The 17,980-nt window shown below is 43.8% G+C and overlaps 1 protein-coding gene across 3 annotated transcripts in view; it reads left to right on the top strand.

Moving 5' to 3' along the window:
• PFKL (phosphofructokinase, liver type) overlaps positions 1-17,980 on the top strand; it is a 122,392-nt gene that overhangs the window by 82,955 nt on the left and 21,457 nt on the right. For all 3 annotated transcript variants that reach the window (XM_077275394.1, XM_077275396.1, XM_077275395.1), the window contains 5 exons: positions 4,544-4,690; positions 6,434-6,504; positions 8,742-8,829; positions 11,962-12,114; positions 16,514-16,678. In XM_077275394.1, coding sequence (XP_077131509.1) covers positions 4,544-4,690; positions 6,434-6,504; positions 8,742-8,829; positions 11,962-12,114; positions 16,514-16,678 — 624 coding nt within the window. The remainder of the gene's footprint in view (positions 1-4,543; positions 4,691-6,433; positions 6,505-8,741; positions 8,830-11,961; positions 12,115-16,513; positions 16,679-17,980) is intronic.

The following is a 17,980-nucleotide window of genomic DNA, read 5'->3' as shown; positions in this document are numbered from 1 at the left end:
CTCATTACCTTGCCTCATTACCTTTCTCATGAGCTATTTTGGATCTACAGCTCCTAAACAAGTATGTAAAGGTCCGGCACTTCCGGATGGAATCCCTCCGGTCAGTAATCTCCTCAATGGAGAGAGGAGAGTTTCTAGCATCAATAGACATCAAAGATTCCTGCGTTTTGCCATCCAGGAGGACCATTTTCAATTCTCAGCCTTACCCTTTGGCCTTCCCACCGCGCCCAGGGTATTCACAAAGGTCGTGGCGGCGGGCATGGCCCTTCTTCACTCTCGAGGAGTGGTCGTATTGCCATACTTAGGACGGACCTTTGATCAGGAGGTCGTCTATCAGGCTTGCTAAGCAAGCGTCCGCATTACCTTGGATACTCTCACGCCTGGGCTGGCTGATCAACTTAGACAAGTCCTCCCCCATTCCAGCCCGATGGATCTCCTTCCTAGGCATGATCCCGGACACATCCAAGGGGCTGGTACTGCTTTCTCGGTCCAAGGCCCAAGCGCTTCAGCAGGGAACCCGGATGGTTTTTCGTCCCTTTCCTCATTCCATTCGATTTGCCATGAGGATCCTGGGAAAAATGGTGGACGCAATGGAAGCGGTTCCCTTCGCCCAACTGCATCTACGCCCCTTACAACAGGCTCTGCTGGACAACTGGGACAGGAGTTCCTTATTCCTCGATCGGCCATGTCCTCTGTCCCTGCGGATCAGGCAAGCGCTCAAATGGTGGACTTAGGACCTACCCTGGCTGAGGGATGATTCCATTCTCCCAACTCACTTGGCTGGTGGTGACTACCAACGCCAGCCTCCTCGGTTGGGGAACGGTATTTCGCCACCACACTGCCCAGGGGCGTTGGACAATTCTGGAGTCGAGACTTCCGATAAACATCTTGGAGATTCGAGCGATCAGATTTGCCCTGAGACGTTTCCACTTCCTCCTCCCGGGTCACCCAATTCGAATTCAATCAGACAACGTCACAGCTGTGGCGTACATAAATCATTAGGGGGGGACCCGCAGCAGGGCGGCGATGCGCGAGGTCTCCCACATTCTCCATTGGGCCGAGAACAACCGCTCCACGATTTCTGCGGTGCGCATTCCAGGCGTCGAGAACTGGGCGGCGGACTTTCTCAGCCGTCAGGGTCTCACCTGGGGGGAGTGGGAACTCCACCCGGAGGTCTTCCAGCAGATTTGCCTTCGCTGGGGGAGTCCGGACGTGGATCTGATGGCATCCAGATTGAACGCAAAAGATCACAACTTCATAGTACGTTCTTGGGATCCCCAGGCCATCGGGGTGGACGCACTGATATCCCCATGGCATTGGTTCCACTTCCCGTACATGTTTCCTCCGCTTCCTTTACTACCGAAGGTAATCCGGAAAATCAAGATGGAGGGGGTTCTTTTGATCCTAGTCGCCCCGGATTGGCCACATCGCGCATGGTACGCGTAGCTCATTCAACTCGTATCAGACGTTCCCTGGCGGTTACCAGACCGCCCAGATCTGCTTCGCCAAGGGCCGATCTACCACCAAAGCTCAAGGGCCCTACGTTTAACGGCTTAGCTGTTGAAACCTGGATCCTAACTCAAGCTAGTTTCTCCCAGCAAGTCATTGGCACCATGATAAATAGTAAGAGACCTAGCACTCAACTTTAGGTAAGATGCAGCAGGAAAAATTTATTGTAGTAAATACAGGAAAACGTTTCGGTCAATTGTGACCTTCATCAGTTACAGGAGGTTATTAAATAAGAGCTGGTAACGGGAATTATAATCTCTGCACGATCATATATCAAAATTAGTTCAGCGTGGTTGTTGTAGGCAAACCTGCTATGAGCAAATAGGAAGATTCCTGGAGCTGCAGTGCTCTCCGACGTGGCATCCACCGCTTGTCTCTTGCCACCATGATAAGCGGGTAAGCACTCGCAAGACGTCTTCCGCTCGCATCTATCACCGTACCTGGAAAGCCGCCTTCTCATGGTGCAGGCTCCGTGGACGTCGTCCTCGTGTTTTTTCAATTCCCTCCATTCTGGAATTTCTCCAGTCCGGCTTAGATTCCGGTCTGGCGCTCAGTTCCCTCAAGGGTCAGATCTCGGCATTATCCGTGTTGTTTCAACGTAAGATTGCTGCTGACTTGCAAGTCTGGACTTTTGTTCAGGGTCTCCCACATAGTTACCCCCCTATAGAATGCCTTTAGAGACTTGGGATCTCAATTTGTTCCTGAGTGTTCTTCAGGAGTCCCCTTTTGAACCTCTGCAGGATGTCTCGCTGGTTGTTCTCTCCTGGAAGGTCGCCTTCCTTGTGGCAGTAACCTCTATCAGGCGAGTCTCAGAGTTGGCCGCACTGTCCTGCCGGGCGCCCTTCCTTTCCTTCCACCAGGACAAAGTAGTCCTACGTCCATCTCTGTCCTTTCTTCCCAAGGTGGTTTCATCCTTTCACCTTAATGAAGATATCGTTCTTCCCTCCTTCGGCCCACAGCCAAGACATAGGGTTGAAAAGGCCCTTCACACCTTGGACATCATGGTAAGGGCCCTCAGGAGGTGCATTTCTAGGACTGCCCCCTTCCGCAAATCGGACTCTCTCTTTGTGCTCCCGGAGGGTCACAGAAAGGGTTTAGCCGCTTCTAAAGCCACGATAGCCAGATGGATCCGATCAGCTATTCAAGAATCTTATCGGGTCAGGGGCAGACCTATCCCGGTGGGGATTAGGGCACACTCAACGTGGTCGGTGGGTGCTTCCTGGGCCATTCGGCACCAGGCGTCGGCAGAGCAGGTTTGCAAGGCTGCAACATGGTCCAGCCTGCATACTTTCACGAAGCACTACAATGTCCACACTCCATCTTCTGCGGATGCGGCCCTTGGCAGATGTATTCTGCAGGCGGCCGTTGCGCATTTATTGTCAGTTGGTACACAGAGTTATTTGGTTGTATTGTTCCCCACCCAGGGACTGCTTTGGGACGTCCCATGGTTCTGTGTCCCCCAATGTGGCGAAGGAGAAATAGGGATTTTTGTGTACTCACCGTAAAATCCTTTTCTGCGAGCCACTCATTGGGGGACACAGCACCCACCCTGTTAGCCTTATGGCTCGATTCTTTTTTTGGTTCTTGACTTACTCTGACATGTTATACTCTAATATTATGTAATATGTTGTTACTGATCTCCTACTGCTTTTAAACTGAACTGGGTCTCTGGAAGCCAGCATGAGGGTGTATACTGCAGGGGAGGAGCTAACTTTTTTTGTCTCAACTTAGTGTCAGCCTCCTAGCGACAGCAGCATAACACCCATGGTTCTGTGTCTCCCAATGAGTGGCTCGGAGAAAAGGATTTTACGGTGAGTACACAAAAATCGCTATTTTTTCCTTCCACGTTGCTTTAGCACCTGAAGAGTTAATAAACTTCCTGAATGTGGTTTTGAGCACCTTGAGGGGTGCAGTTTTTAGAATGGTGTCACTTTTGGATATTTTCTGTCATATTGACCCCCCAAACTCACTTCAAATGTGAGATGGTCCCTAAAAAAATGGTTTTGTAAATTTTGTTGTGAAAATGAGAAATCGCTGGTCAACTTTTAACCCTTATAACTTAACAAAACATGGTTTCCAAAATTGTGCTGATATAAAATAGACATGTGGTAAATGTTAGTTATTAACTATTTTGTGTGACACCACTCTCTGATTTAAGCTTACAAAAATTAAAAGTTTGAAAATTGCAAAATTTTCTAAATTTTTGCCAAATTTCTGTTTTTTTCAGAAATAAACGCAAGTCATATCAAAGAAATTTTACCACTAACATAAAGTATATTATTTCACGAGAAAACAGTCTTAGAATCAGTGGGATCCATTGAAGCGTTTATAGCCTTTTAAAGTGACAATGGTCAGAATTGTAAAAATTGGCTTGGTCATTAAGTACTAAATTGGCTCTGTCACTAAGGGGTTAACAAAAGTCAGGAAAAAAAACAAAACAAGGTGTGTGCATGAGATTTCTGAAATCTCATAGACTTTACTGGTACTGTGAAACACAGCTGAAAATTTGCAAAATAAACATATCCCCAAGGGGAAGAGAGGCTGAAGAACCAACAAATGACACCCAAAGACTGGTCAGAGAAGTAGAAGAACCAAGAGAGAGCAGTGTTGTTGAGGCCGAGACAGCGGAGTATAGTGAAGAGGAAGGAGCTGGTGATCCGCAGTGTCAATGCTGCAGATAGATCCTGGAGAACTAGTAGGGAGAAGTGACCATTACATTTAGTGGTTAGGAGATTTAGAAACCTAGGCTCTTTACACTACAGAAACTTGCCGTACTAAATTGTAAGGGGTCAAGAAGCGTTATCTGGTATTTAGCGGATTAGATGGAAGTAGACCGAGCGGTGCAAGAATTTAGAGATAAGGAGTTTGTAATTTGCAGGGCGTTCCTGGTCAAGGACCCTACACTGATGATGGAAATGGCGTAACTAGTGGCTCCTTTTCAGGCGATTCTAATCTATTGACGCTGAGATTGTGGCACTAACTGGTTAATTGTAATGTTCTAGTACGTTTTGACACAATCTTTTCTTGACATTAGAGCAACTTCAGCATTGCAATTCTGAATGTGGGCGCTCCAGCTGCTGGAATGAACGCCGCTGTCCGATCTGCTGTGAGAATTGGCATTTCTGAGGGTCATAAGATCTACACTGTCAATGATGGATTTGAAGGGCTGTCAAACGGCCAGGTAATGTACTGTAGTGTTCATATCATGTGCAGAGCCTGTTTTTTGGTGTAGATTATAGGGAAAGCTATTTGTGGTTGATCTTCTTCTGAACTTCCCATAAATATAAATGTCCAGGCGGTCTGTGTTCTCCTCTGCAGTGAATGCATAGGAGAGTAGACACAGGACATCATTCAGCTACAGGGGTGGTGAGCCTATATAGAAGGCAGAGACGGCTTATTACACTCCCCCTCTGGACCCAGTGATCGCTGAATTTTTTTTCCTGTACCTCAAGCTATATACCAGCCACAGTAACGGAGGAGATCAGATTTTTTTTTAAAAAAGGGAATTGTTGAAATGCCCCCCAAAAATCTTTTGTTTGTGGGGCAAAATGATAGCTCAAGTGGCTAGCTGTTGCTATGCAGCACTGGGTTCAAATTTCACCCCCCAGTACAACATCTGCATGTAGTTTATATGTTTGTGTGGGTCTCCGGTTTCCTCCCACGCTCCAAGACATACTGATAGGGAATCTAGATTGAGACCCCAAAGGGGTCAGCAATGATGATGTCTGTAAAGTTCTTCAAAATAATGGTGCTTTGTACTGCATTTTTCGGACTATAAGACACACTTTTTTTCCTCCAAAAATGTGGAGGAAAAATGGGGGGTGCGTCTTATAGTCTGGATGTTCCGGCTGTGGTGGGGAGGTGGGGGAGCGGCATCGGCGGGTCACAGAGGCAGGAGCCAGCTGCTGCATCTAACTCTTGTGCCTGCTGCTAAAGAGAAATGAATATTCACTGCATTCCACGCTCATGAGCATGGAGGGCATTGAATATTCATTTCTCTTTAATAGCGCCTTGGTATGATTGACCCCCATCCTGGTATGCATGGCCCCATCAGAAAATGTAAAAAAAAACCCAAACAAACAATAAACTTACCTTCCTGGTGCTCCCTCGCAGCATCTTGTTCCCATGACAGCAGCTGTTTTATGCTAGTAATCGGCGCATGGCAGGGATGTCATGTGCTGCTTGCAAGCAGAAGGGCGGCTGCCGGAATACTCAATGCTCTGCGCGCCGGGACTGTTTGCACAGACAGCAGTGAGTATTCATTGTTCTTCAGAAGCGTGCAGTGTCAGCCAGAGCCTTCCTGCAGCTGCCGGGCGGTCACATGTGCCGCTACTTAAGAGAAATTAATATTCTCCTCTCTCTACGCCCAGAGAGGTGAATTACTGTTACTAGCCCCACGCCTGCCACAGCGCTGCTAGTGCCACCTATACCCGCAACCTCCTCAGCTACCAGTCACATTGAGTCACACTGTATTCATTGTCACATTTTCCGTTGTAATGTCATCTGCAAATTGTGGATCACTGATCACGTTGGACAATTTCCATCATGCCATTGTGTGTAGTGAATTTTTCTGCTTTTACCTGCATCACCACTATTGAGAAAAGTGTAATGTATATTAAAGGAATTGTTACTGAAATGGGAGCACAATTTCAAATGTACTTTAGAGGTCCTTTGTGATCATGAAAGGAAGAAATATGTGAAAAACAGACACGTATTTCCTTTATTTTATCACATAAAAATAAGGCCCCATGTATTACAAAAATAATATGCAAAAATTGCTGGAATATCTAAAATAAAATTATTTAAACCTTATGTGGGGGGAAAAAAGGAGCACAAAAATGTCTCGCCAGGAATGGGGTTAATTTCACACACTTGTACACAGATAATAATTTTTTCTGTGGTTTTTTATTTTGTATTTTTTTAGATTAATGAAGTAGGTTGGCATGATGTGGCCGGATGGCTGGGCCGTGGTGGCTCTATGCTGGGAACAAAAAGGTATGTGCTGATGTGGAGGCTTAGATCATAAACTAATTTGCTTTTATTACCTATGGCCGATAACTACTACAATGTCAAACACAGTCAGTGTGTAGCTGAGCATATATTCTACATTTGGTGTTGGCTTTTTTTCCATTTTTGGATAAATCACATCATTTTTCATTGATCCCAATAGAAAACTTTTCCCATCTTCCCAAATACAATGAAAATCAAGACTCAAATACAGAAACACGTGCGATCCATCGGGAGGTGTACGTAGGATGACTTACAATCTCCAGTTTACATTTAAGTATGCAGACATAAAAAACAACAACACAACCCACCATTGGTTGCTGTAGCTGTGACTGGTAGGCTTGTGAGCTAAATGTAGAGCTATGTTCAGTGGTGAAATAAAGCTGATTTGCCTGCATAGTATATGCATGTCTACACTCTTGTGTTCGGGGTCCCTGGCTGGCTCGGGGTGGGTGCCTGCTGCTGTTGTAGACCATAGGCAGGCGCCATCCTGTCCAAGGAACTTCTGGCCTCCGACTTGGAGATGGAAGCTCCCCAGCGCTGTCCCCTGCAGAAGAGGCATGGCGGACGGCGTGCAGACTAATCTCTCCAGCTCCACTGTGACCTCGGCTGCTCCACTAAGGGTGTACGTGCTGAGCGACGGTGCCATACTGGCAGTGCTGCCCTTACGGCAAAGTATAAGGCTGGGGCTTTATGCCGCAACACAGATCATACGGCCAAAACTCACTGAGCCGCTACTACATGGCAGCATAATGCAAGTGAATGGAGCCACAGCATTGTGACAAGCAAGTCACAATCTCACTGGTTCCCCAGGGGTCACAGTGCAGCCCCCATTCACCTGCATTATGCTGGGATTCAGCAGCTGCACACAGCCATCTTTGGCCTTGTGTATCAATTCTCCATGACTCACACCTAACAGGTAGAAGAGAAGTGGCGCTGCTGACCATAGCTGTGCTCTAATGCAGCGGTCATAAAGCAGCCCACCTGGTACCCCTGAGGAGGACACATCGCCGGTAAGCATCCTCTGTAGAGTAATGAGGGAAACAGAATTTTTAAAACCTCAAAAGTAATTCTGCCTCCAAGCAACATTGTATTCTGCTTGATTTAACGCTAGACCATTGCAAAAGCACAATTGTTCCCATTTTATTATGGTTTTACTAACAATATTTTTGCAATACCAAACTGCATTGTGTGAACCCATCCTAACTGTCAAGATTCATTCATGTTTGTGTTTGGAAATTGGGGCAACTGTATAATGTCTACAGCAGAGGTGTCAAACTGCATTCCTCGAGGGCCGCCAACAGGTCATGTTTTCAGGATTTCCTTGTATTGTACAGGTGATAACTTAATGACCTGCACAGAATGATTCCAGCACCTTGTGGAATGCTAAGGAAATCCTGAAAACATGACCTGTTGGCGGCCCTCGAGGAATGCAGTTTGACACCTCTGGTCTACAGGTTATGTAATCCAGTCATTTTCTGGTTGTAATGCTGCACAAGTCTCATTGGTGATCCAACCCCTATCACTCCACTGTGTGGGTGATAGAAATGGTTAAATAATACTAATCTTGTGAAGTTCTGACATATTCTTACACAGTATGATGCCACCTGGTGGTCAGTGTGAGCCATAGCTGTGTGCTGCAGTCATATATGCTGAGCCTTGGCGAGACTTCGTTCACTACAGTGAGTAAAAATAGCTTAAATTGCAAAAATCTGGTCCCGTATTGGAAAGTCCTACAGGTTTCATACTTCTATCCCAGCGTGTCCTAAGGCTATGTGCACACGTTGCAGATTTTGCTGCGGATCCGCAGCAGTTTTCCATGAGTTTACAGTAGCATGTAAACCTATGGAAAACAGAAACCGCTGTGCCCATGCTGCGGAAAAAAACACGCGGAAACGCTGCGGGTTACATTCCGCAGCACGTCAATTCTTTGTGCGGATTACGCAGCGGTTTACACCTGCTTCTCTATAGGAATCTGCAGGTGTAAAACCGCAGGTGGAATCTGCACAAAATCTGCATAAAATCCGCAGGTAAAACGCAGTGCCTTTTACCTGCGGATTTCTAAAATCCGCTGCGGAAAAATCCGCTGACCTCAAGAACACGTGTGCACATAGCCTTAAGAGATCTGTCACTGAGCGGAGAGCTATCTTTTATGCTCATGGATGGGATACAATTTAAATGGGCTTCAGGTAATTTTTTGTTATCTTTGTTCTTTACTTTTTAAGAACCATTCCAAAATCGTGTATGCAGAAGATTGTGGAGAACATAAGAAAGTATAATATCCATGCTCTTTTGGCTGTTGGAGGATTTGAGGTACATTTCCTTTCCCTAGAAAATAAGAGAATGAATGTACGCCGGTGTAATCTGCTCCCAGTTTGTATTTATACAGACAGGACCGCACTGGTGACGATGGCTTCTGCCATGTTGGTCATCCCAGTAAACCATGCTTGGTCATCGTCCAATGTCATGACTTTATTGGCACTGTGCATAGATACCAATGTTTCACCCCGCAAAGGGGTCTTTTATCCAGTACACCACATCATTACTAACCTGCCCCCATGATTAATGACATTCCGGTGATAATGAAGTGATTCATGTCCAGAGAAGTGTTAGGAGACATTTATCCTATAGCAATGCTTTTATAGAAACCTTGTCATCCAATGCCATGGTACCACTATTCAAAGAGTTTGATAGAAATACGGTGTCTGGCTTATTATTGTGTTAGACAGAGCACCTGTGAGTCATGGAAGAGCGGCATCCCCGCACATACACCTCAATGTGCTAATACACGGGTGTCAATTCAGCCAGCGGCTCTTCATTCTGGAGATGTTTCCAACCTAGTGTCTTCAGGCCCAGGCGTGCTATGCACAGCGCTGGCTCCTAGGCACAGATCATAGTGCTGCAGCTGAATTATAGCAGGTATAAGACTGCCTACCCCTCTTCTAGACTTGCCAAGCCAGCTATAGTATAAAGATGGATACCTAGTTTCATGCATTTTCTTTGCAAAATTGGTAACTACAGGTTACCTATATAGAGAAAAGGAAGGAACAAGAGAGATGGAAGAGCTGCCACAAAATAGCACCTTCAAAGTCTTGGTAAAGACCATAAAACCTAGTATATTGAGGGTCTAAATAAAAAGGCCCATATCTCTGGAACCATATGATGGATTTAGAAAGAAAAAAACCCAATCCTAGAAGACCATTGGGAATAGGCAAGAAGCAAAACTAGTCACTTTTTACCTGATATAAAGAAGTGTTCTCAAGTTTTTAGATTGTTTTAATTAGACAGCATGAAAATAAGCAAGTTTGCAATTGACTTGCTTTTTCTGTCTTGGTGTCATTCTCCTGCTGTGAGAGATTTTATCTCCTGAAGAGATGCAGTTATAAGGGTATGTGCACACGTCAGGATTTCTTGCAGAAATTTCCTGAAGAAATCCGCAAATTTTTTTTCGCGTTTTTTTTTAGCATTTTGCAAGCGTAATTAGCTTGCAGAATGCTAAAGTTTTCCAAGCGATCTGTAGCATCGCTTGGAAAACTGACTGACAGGTTGGTCACACTTGTCAAACATAGTGTTTGACAAGTGTGACCAACTTTTTACTATAGATGCTGCTTATGCAGCATCTATAGTAAAAGATAGAATGTTTAAAAATAATAAAAAAAATAAAAAAATGGTTATACTCACCCTCTGCAGACAGCCGATATCCTCAGCGGCGTCCGTTCCTATAGATGGTGTGGTTCAGGACCTTCGATGACGTCGCGGTCACGTGAGCGGTCACATGACCGGTCTCGCGACCAATCACAAGACAGCGACGTCATCGCAGGTCCTTCACCACACCATCTATAGGAACCGAAGCGGCAGCATGCAGCGGTGAGAGGCGGGAACACTCCGGGGGCCATCGAAGGTGAGTATATCACTATTTTTTATTTTAATTCTTTTTTTTTGACCAATTATATGGTGCCCAGTCCGTGGAGGAGAGTCTCCTCTCCTCCACCCTGGGTACCAACCGCACATAATCTGCTTACTTCCCGCATGGTGTGCACAGCCCCGTGCGGGAAGTAAGCAGATCAATGCACTCCTAGGTGTGCGGAACCCCGCAATTCCGCAAATTTAATGAACCATGTTGCTTTTTTTTCCGCGATGCGATTTTTTCGCGGAAAAAAATGCAGCATGTGCACAAAATATGCGGAATACACTGAAAATAATGGGAGGCATATGTAAGCGTTTTTTCGTGTTTTTTTTCGCGTTTTTATCTCGTTTTTATAGCGAAAAAAACACGAAAAATACTGAACGTGTGCACATGGCCTTAATCTCCAGCCTGGCAGCTTTCACAGCAGGTCTTCTAGAATCCTTGCTTTTGCTATATTGAGTTGTGAACTTGTTCAAATGCCCGGTTATCTCTGTAGATAACAGGGTTAACAGTGTAGACTCAGAACAAACCACTGGTGGCCGAGCTTGTGTTGAGCTTTATGACTCCACTAATACTACAGTTCTATTCACCAGAGCTCCATGAGGAGAGCCCATACTGCCAGGAAGTCAGGAGGCTGTAATGAGATTGCATTGCTCTTAAAGGTACAGTCACACTCAGCAACTTTGCAAAGAGAACGACAACAATCCGTGACGTTGCAGCGTCCTGGATAGCGATCTCATTGTGTTTGACACGCAGCAGCGATCTGGATCCCGCTGTGCCATCGTTGGTCGGAGCTAGAAGTCCAGAACTTTATTTAGTCGCCAGGTCGGCGTGTATCGTCATGTTTGACATCAAAAGCAACGACGCCAGCAACGAGCATAGGGGGCGTCGCAGCATCTCCTTCTAGCCAGTCGGTACACTCCGGCTGTTTGACATGGAGCTAACAACCAGTGAGAACGATAAGTGAGTCGCCGTTACGTCACAGGATCGCTCCTGCATCGTTGTGGAGTTGCTGTGTTTGACGTCTCTACAGCGACCTAAACAGCGACGCTCCAGCGATCTAGTTTAGGTCGGCTCGTTGTCTATATCGCCGCAGCGTCGCTGAGTGTGACGGTACCTTAACTGCTTTAGCAGCAACTTGAGAATACCCCTTTAAGTTTACTACCCATGAATATCCCCTCTATCAATGTCACAGTAATACACAATATCATGTTTTCTCGGCTCAAGCACATTACTTTACTTGCCATTTATTTGCTCATGCCTTGAACAATATTACATATTTTTTTTCATTTTTTGTCTTCCTCTTTGGCAATTACTAGTGTTTAGTATCATCTTCATATATTTAAAATTATTCTGTAAGCCCTATACAAAGGTAATTAAGAGATATAATTATGTTCCAACCTGATATGTGGCACCAGATCCATATTCACAGTCCGGTCTGTAACTTTCTTCCTCAAAGAGGCTGATCGGATTAATTTAACAAGATGTTAACCCAAGTTTATTTTTCATTGAGAACTTTTCTTTTCATTGTGTTTTAGGCGTATGAAGGAGTGTTACAGCTTGTTGAGGCACGTGAGCAATATGAAGAGCTTTGCATCATCATGTGTGTTATCCCTGCTACTATCAGCAACAATGTACCGGGAACAGATTTCAGTATTGGTTCAGACACGGCGGTTAACGCAGCCATGGAGGTAAATAAAATCCACTCACCTGATGAACTATGCCAAGCTTTGCAGCCTCTGAAAATCTAAAAGGGAATATATGATATATATTTTTTTTTTTTTGCTGGATGATTTTTTTAGCTTTTTTTTTTGAGGGGGGCGCATGATCAGCGGTGCCAGGTAACAAGTACACTTTATTACGGTTTTCAATATATCCAGAGAAAAAGAAAAAAGAGATCACCTCCGCACAGCTGCAGCCAAGCTAACCACCTAGCATAACAACCAAAAATAATGCTGAGAGTCCCACACGGCAGCTCCAGTGGTGCAGTATCCAAGGAAAACAAGACAATAAATATCCAAATGTATAAGAAGAGAGGAACGCACTCACCGGGCAGGTAAAATCCAATCCTTTATTGAAGCATGGATAAACTTAGCAGGGAGGGGAGTGGAGGGTGACGGACGACGGCCGTTTCACGCTGACGAGCACTTCTACGGGTTCAAGGACCCGTAGAAGCGCTCGTCAGCGTGAAACGGCCGTCGTCCGTCACCCTCCACTCCCCTCTCTGCTAAGTTTATCCATGCTTCAATAAAGGATTGGATTTTACCTGCCCGGTGAGTGCGTTCCTCTCTTCTTATACATTTGGATATTTATTACGGTTTTATTCTTGCACTGTTCTTTGTATGGTATAGATTACTTTATTTTTCTTTTTCGAGCCACATCAACGTGCCTTGCCCCCGTAGTTCTGCCATGGATCACATCCTAATGGATCCAAGGCAGAGGCATGATCTATTAGGCTACCTGTCAATGTAACACTGACAGCCAGATAATGAAGTATGCGATTAAAGGAATGCTTGTTCAAGTCCTCATGTGTGACCGATCAAAATTTTTTTTACATTTTATTTTTTTACAATGCCTTAACGACCGCTGATATGCATGAAAACAGCAACTGTTGAGGGGCATTATTCCCTCATCGCCGTTTTGAAACTGCGATCAGGAATAAAGTAATAGTTCCCCCTAGAGTCGGAAAATCTCTGGGGCTTAGCTACCCAAGGTAGCTGAGACCCTAGAGAACACGATCAGGGACAGTTTTTCCTGTTCTCCATCACGTGATCGCTGTTCTTCAATGAATAACGGTGATCGTGTATAAAAAGTGAGATCCAGTGTGAAAGTAGTTTCTCATTTCTCTCTCCTTTGACATGATAGAACATATTAGAGGAGAGAGAAATTGTGACTCCCAAGCCCTCCACAGTACCTTAGTGCCGTAACCACCATCTTTTGGCTTTCCTCCGCCTCCTCTTCATGAAGCAAAATGGCGTGTGCATGCGCAGTGTGCCCGCTGTGACCTGCCAGCCAGTAACTGCAAAGATGTTTACTTTTGGTTCTTGAAATTTTATCAGTCTATCATATTGATCAGAAGCTCAATAATTGATAAATAGGTCAGCACTTGGGCTGTGCTTGCTGTTCACCCTCTTGATAATTCCCCTCTGTGTCATTCCCTTAGTCAGATTACATTTTGTTGTTTTATTATTTTTATTTATTTAATTTTTTGCCGTTAGGGTTAGAGGACAGGGTTGTAGAATATGGTTGCAATAGGGATAGGGCTGGGGTTAGGCTTGTGGTTGGGGTTAGGCTTGTGGTTGGGGTAAGGTTGGAGTTAGGGTTGAGGTTGGGGCTGGGGTTAGGGTTAAGGTTGGGGTAAGGGTTGGAGTTAGGGTTTGGGTTGAGGTTAGACTTGTCGTGTTAGGGTTGGGGTCAAGGTTGAGGTTAAGGTTGGTGGTTAGGCTTAAGGTTTTTTCAAAAGCAAAAAAAAAAATGATCGCGACATATTCAATATGGCAGCCTAATGTTATCAAACTACTGTTTAAACCCCTGGATATAATCCTTGAAGGGTGTTGTTTTCAAAATGGGGTCACTTGTGGGGGATTTTCTGCTGTTTTGGCACTGTAGAGGCAACAGCAACATGACACCCGCCAACTGTTTCAGTCAAATTTGTGTTCTAAAATTCAAATAATCTCCTTCCGTTCCAAGCCCTGCTTTTTGTCTAAACAGAGACTTCTGGAGACATGTGGGGTATCGCTACGCTTGTAAGAAAGTTGCTAACAAACTGTGGGGTGCACTTTTTGGTGTTACTGCTTACAAAAGTAAAACAATTAGGGCTAAAATAAAATTTCAGAGGTAAAATTGTATTTTTTTCTTCATTCGACTTTGCATTAATTCCTGTGTAGCACCTCAAGGGTTAAACCATTTCCTGACAGCAGTTTTGAAGTGTTTGAGGGGTGCGGTTTTTAAAATGATATTCTTTTGGGGGAGTTTACAATATATAGTCCCCTCAAAGTCCATTGAAATCTGAATAGGTCCCTAAAGAAACAGGTTTTGTAAATTTGTTGAAAAAATTAGAAATCGCTGCTAAATTTTAAACCCCTCTAACATTCTAACAAACTAAAGTGTTTGAAAAATGATGCAGATTTCAATATATATATGGGAATTGTCATTTATTAATATTGTACAACATGACTAACTGGTCTAAGGATATAAAGATTAAAAGTTTGAAAATTTTTTATTTTTTTTTACAAAATTTACTCCAAAATTGTGATATTTTCACAAATAAACGCAAGTCATATCGAACAAATATTACCACTATCACAAAGTATAATATGTAACGGAAAAAAAACCAATCTCAGAATCGGTGGGATCCGTTGAAACGTTCCAGAGTTATAACCACATAAAGTGACAGTGGTCAGATTTCTAAAATTTGGCCTGGTCATGAAGGCAAAAACTGTCTGTCACTAAAGGGTTAAAAAAAGAAAGTGTTATTTTTGTGAATAAAAAAAAATATTGCCAAAATATAACACAACTGGTATCTCCGTGTCCATAACGACAATACAATAAAACTATACTACTTATCCCATACTCTGCAAAAATACAAAAAACACATCCGAATTACAATGTATTCGTACCTTCTCACATAAAGTGAAATGAAAAATTAGAATGTTACAAATAATGTAAAATGGGACCAATGAAAACGACATCTCGCCACAAAAAGAAATCCCTCGTACGGCTCCATTGACAGAAAAATGTTACACTTATGGCTCTCAAAATATGCCACAAAAACAATCATTTTTATTTTAAATATTCTACAATGGCAATAAAAGATAAATAAACCCATAATTGTGTTGTCCGATACAATGAAGTCAGCGCTTTAATTTGTGCAGCAGATGAAAAGCGTAAAATTGAAATTGTCAAAGAACAATAGTAGAATTTCTCAGTAATTTTTTCCAATAAAGAGTTAACAAAACTTAGAAATTAGGCTGAGACACTGAAGTTCTGCTTAAATGTATTTCTTTATATAATTTACTAATACATCTGGTGAATGAATGGAGAGGAGGGGCATTCTCAGGATTGGTGGGGGTCTCAATCGTCAGACCCAGAAGTGATCAGAACGTTATCCCCCATTTCCAAACCTACAAGAAATAAAATGAGCTTTCTTCCAATGTCAAAGTGGACGTTAGGCATTCTCTGCACACAATTGTTTTGTAGTTTAGTGTTTTTTTTTTTTTTTGTCAGTTCTTCCTTATGGGACCTGAAAGCAGCGTAAAAAAAATAACTGAATTGGTAGAAATGCTTCCAAAACAAATTGCAATTATTTTAATTTTTATTTTGACATCTGTTTACAACATTTTATGGTTAAAATTAATGTAGAAGACAGTGGCCTAAAAAATGCAAAAAAAAGAAAAAAGGCTAATGTGAGACCACCCTTGGGTTGTAAGGGCTTAGTCACACGTCAGTCTTTTGCATCTGGGTTTGTGTACCAAAACCAGGCGTGGGACTTTGAGAAAAACTATAATTGAATGATTGACACCTGTTTTGTGTTTTGGAGACACTTTAGGTTTTGTCATACAAATACTGATGAAATACTGACCGATAATTCTGAGGTTTGAATAAAGCCCAGCCTAGTACACTATTACCACACCATGTTATGGATACATATCCATGTATGTGAGAAAAGGTTCAGTACAACTTGTGATTTAATCGTTTAGTCCTCTGCTCTTTCTGGGATTTTTGGTCCAGTGGGCGGTCCCATCAGTGACTGACAGCTTTCTATGTATAAGTGTGCTTACAGAGCTGTCAGTCACTGATCGGACCGCCCACTGGACTGAAAATTCCAGAAAGAGCCGAGGACTAAATGATGAAAACCATAGGTTATACAGACTCTTTTCTCACAAAACTGCATATTACCATACACTGCTCCCCTCGCCTGCTCTATAACATGGTGCGTGCACTTTTTTCATGCTGACAGATTCCCTGTAATGGCTGTTTGGACAATCCCTGACCTGTAATAAACTTCCTCACACTTAACATATTGTTTAGAAACAAGCAAAACATGTAGATCACAAAATAATGAACAGTTTTGTTTCTTGATGTTTTAAGAGCTGTGATCGCATTAAACAATCTGCTACTGGTACAAAGCGCCGTGTCTTCATCGTGGAAACCATGGGCGGATACTGCGGCTATCTGGCTACCACCGCAGGCATAGCTGTCGGCGCTGATGCTGCCTACATCTACGAAGATAACTTCAACATTCATGACTTAAGGGTGAGATGTGAAATCTTTTACGAACACTATTGAGTTTCTGATCATTGTAAGGCTCCTGTAAAGTCACTATTGACACTTTTTTTTCCTCTCAACCCTTGGAAATGAAACCCCGTTCTAAAGAATAATATTAGGCTACTTTCACACTAGCGTCGGCCCATCGCAGTGCGTCGTGCCGACGTATACTGTGAAATAAAAGCACAACGGCGGCAGCGGATGCAGTTTTTCAACGCATCTGCTGCCCCATTGTGATGTCCGGGGAGGAGGGGGCGGAGTTCTGTGTAACATTTTTTTGTGCCGACGGTCCGCCAAAACACGACGCATCCGTCGCACGACGGATGCGACGTGTGGCAATGCGTCGCTAATGCAACCCTATGGAGAAAAAACGCATCCTGCGGGCAACTTTGCAGGATGCGTTTTTTCTCTCCAAAACGATGCATTGCGACTTGCGTCGTACGACACTAGTGTGAAAGTAGCCTTAATTGTAGCACATTTAACCAAGAAGGGGCCAAGTTATGGCATGGAATGCTAGCAGATGGAGATGTAACATGTGGCTACTATTTGTAATCCTTCTGGTAAAATATGTGACCTTATTGCTATTGATTATATGGACTATTCTGCACGGTCACTCTGTGTTAGGATAGTACTTGATTTCACAAATAAATATGAATCTGTCTCGCAATGCTATTACCTTTGATAATAGTCTGGCCTCGCGCAGAGAATCTCTGTAGGCTGCTCTATCTAATGGGACCTGATGCGAGGTATTCCTGTGTATACTGAATAGTCAAGAAAAGTGTGGACCTAAAGAGGACCTGGGCTTCATAGATGACGCTAATATTTAGGGTTTCCACCATTGGGGCGTCGATCGCAGGGTAATAATACAGAGCAGCCAAAAGACCTGTCCCCAGAGAATTCTGTGGGTCGCTCACCCCCTTAAGTAATGTTCAATAAAAATTACAACTACAATAAAAATTCCATATGATGGATTAAAAAAAAATCATAATGCAGTTTAATTGCTACTTAAAGGGAACCTGTCACCCCCTCCCAGGCGTTTTTAACTAAAAGAGCCACCTTGTGCAGCAGTAATGCTGCATTCTGACAAGGTGGCTCTTTTAGTTCTTGTTGCTGTAACTGCCGAAATAATCAGTTTTGTAATTTGTCCTAAATACCTTTCTTCAGTCCTGGAGGCAGGACTTTCCCCCCTGCTGCAGACGCCACACAGCCGTCACTCAAATCGTCTTGGCGCCGCCTCCTCAGCGCTGTTTTGAAATGAGCCGGCGCCTGCGCTCTTTTCTCCTGCCTTAG

Source organism: Ranitomeya variabilis, chromosome 7 (genome assembly GCF_051348905.1).
Source record: "Ranitomeya variabilis isolate aRanVar5 chromosome 7, aRanVar5.hap1, whole genome shotgun sequence".
NCBI classification, from domain to species: domain Eukaryota; kingdom Metazoa; phylum Chordata; class Amphibia; order Anura; family Dendrobatidae; genus Ranitomeya; species Ranitomeya variabilis.
This window is presented reverse-complemented; position numbering and strand designations above follow the sequence as displayed.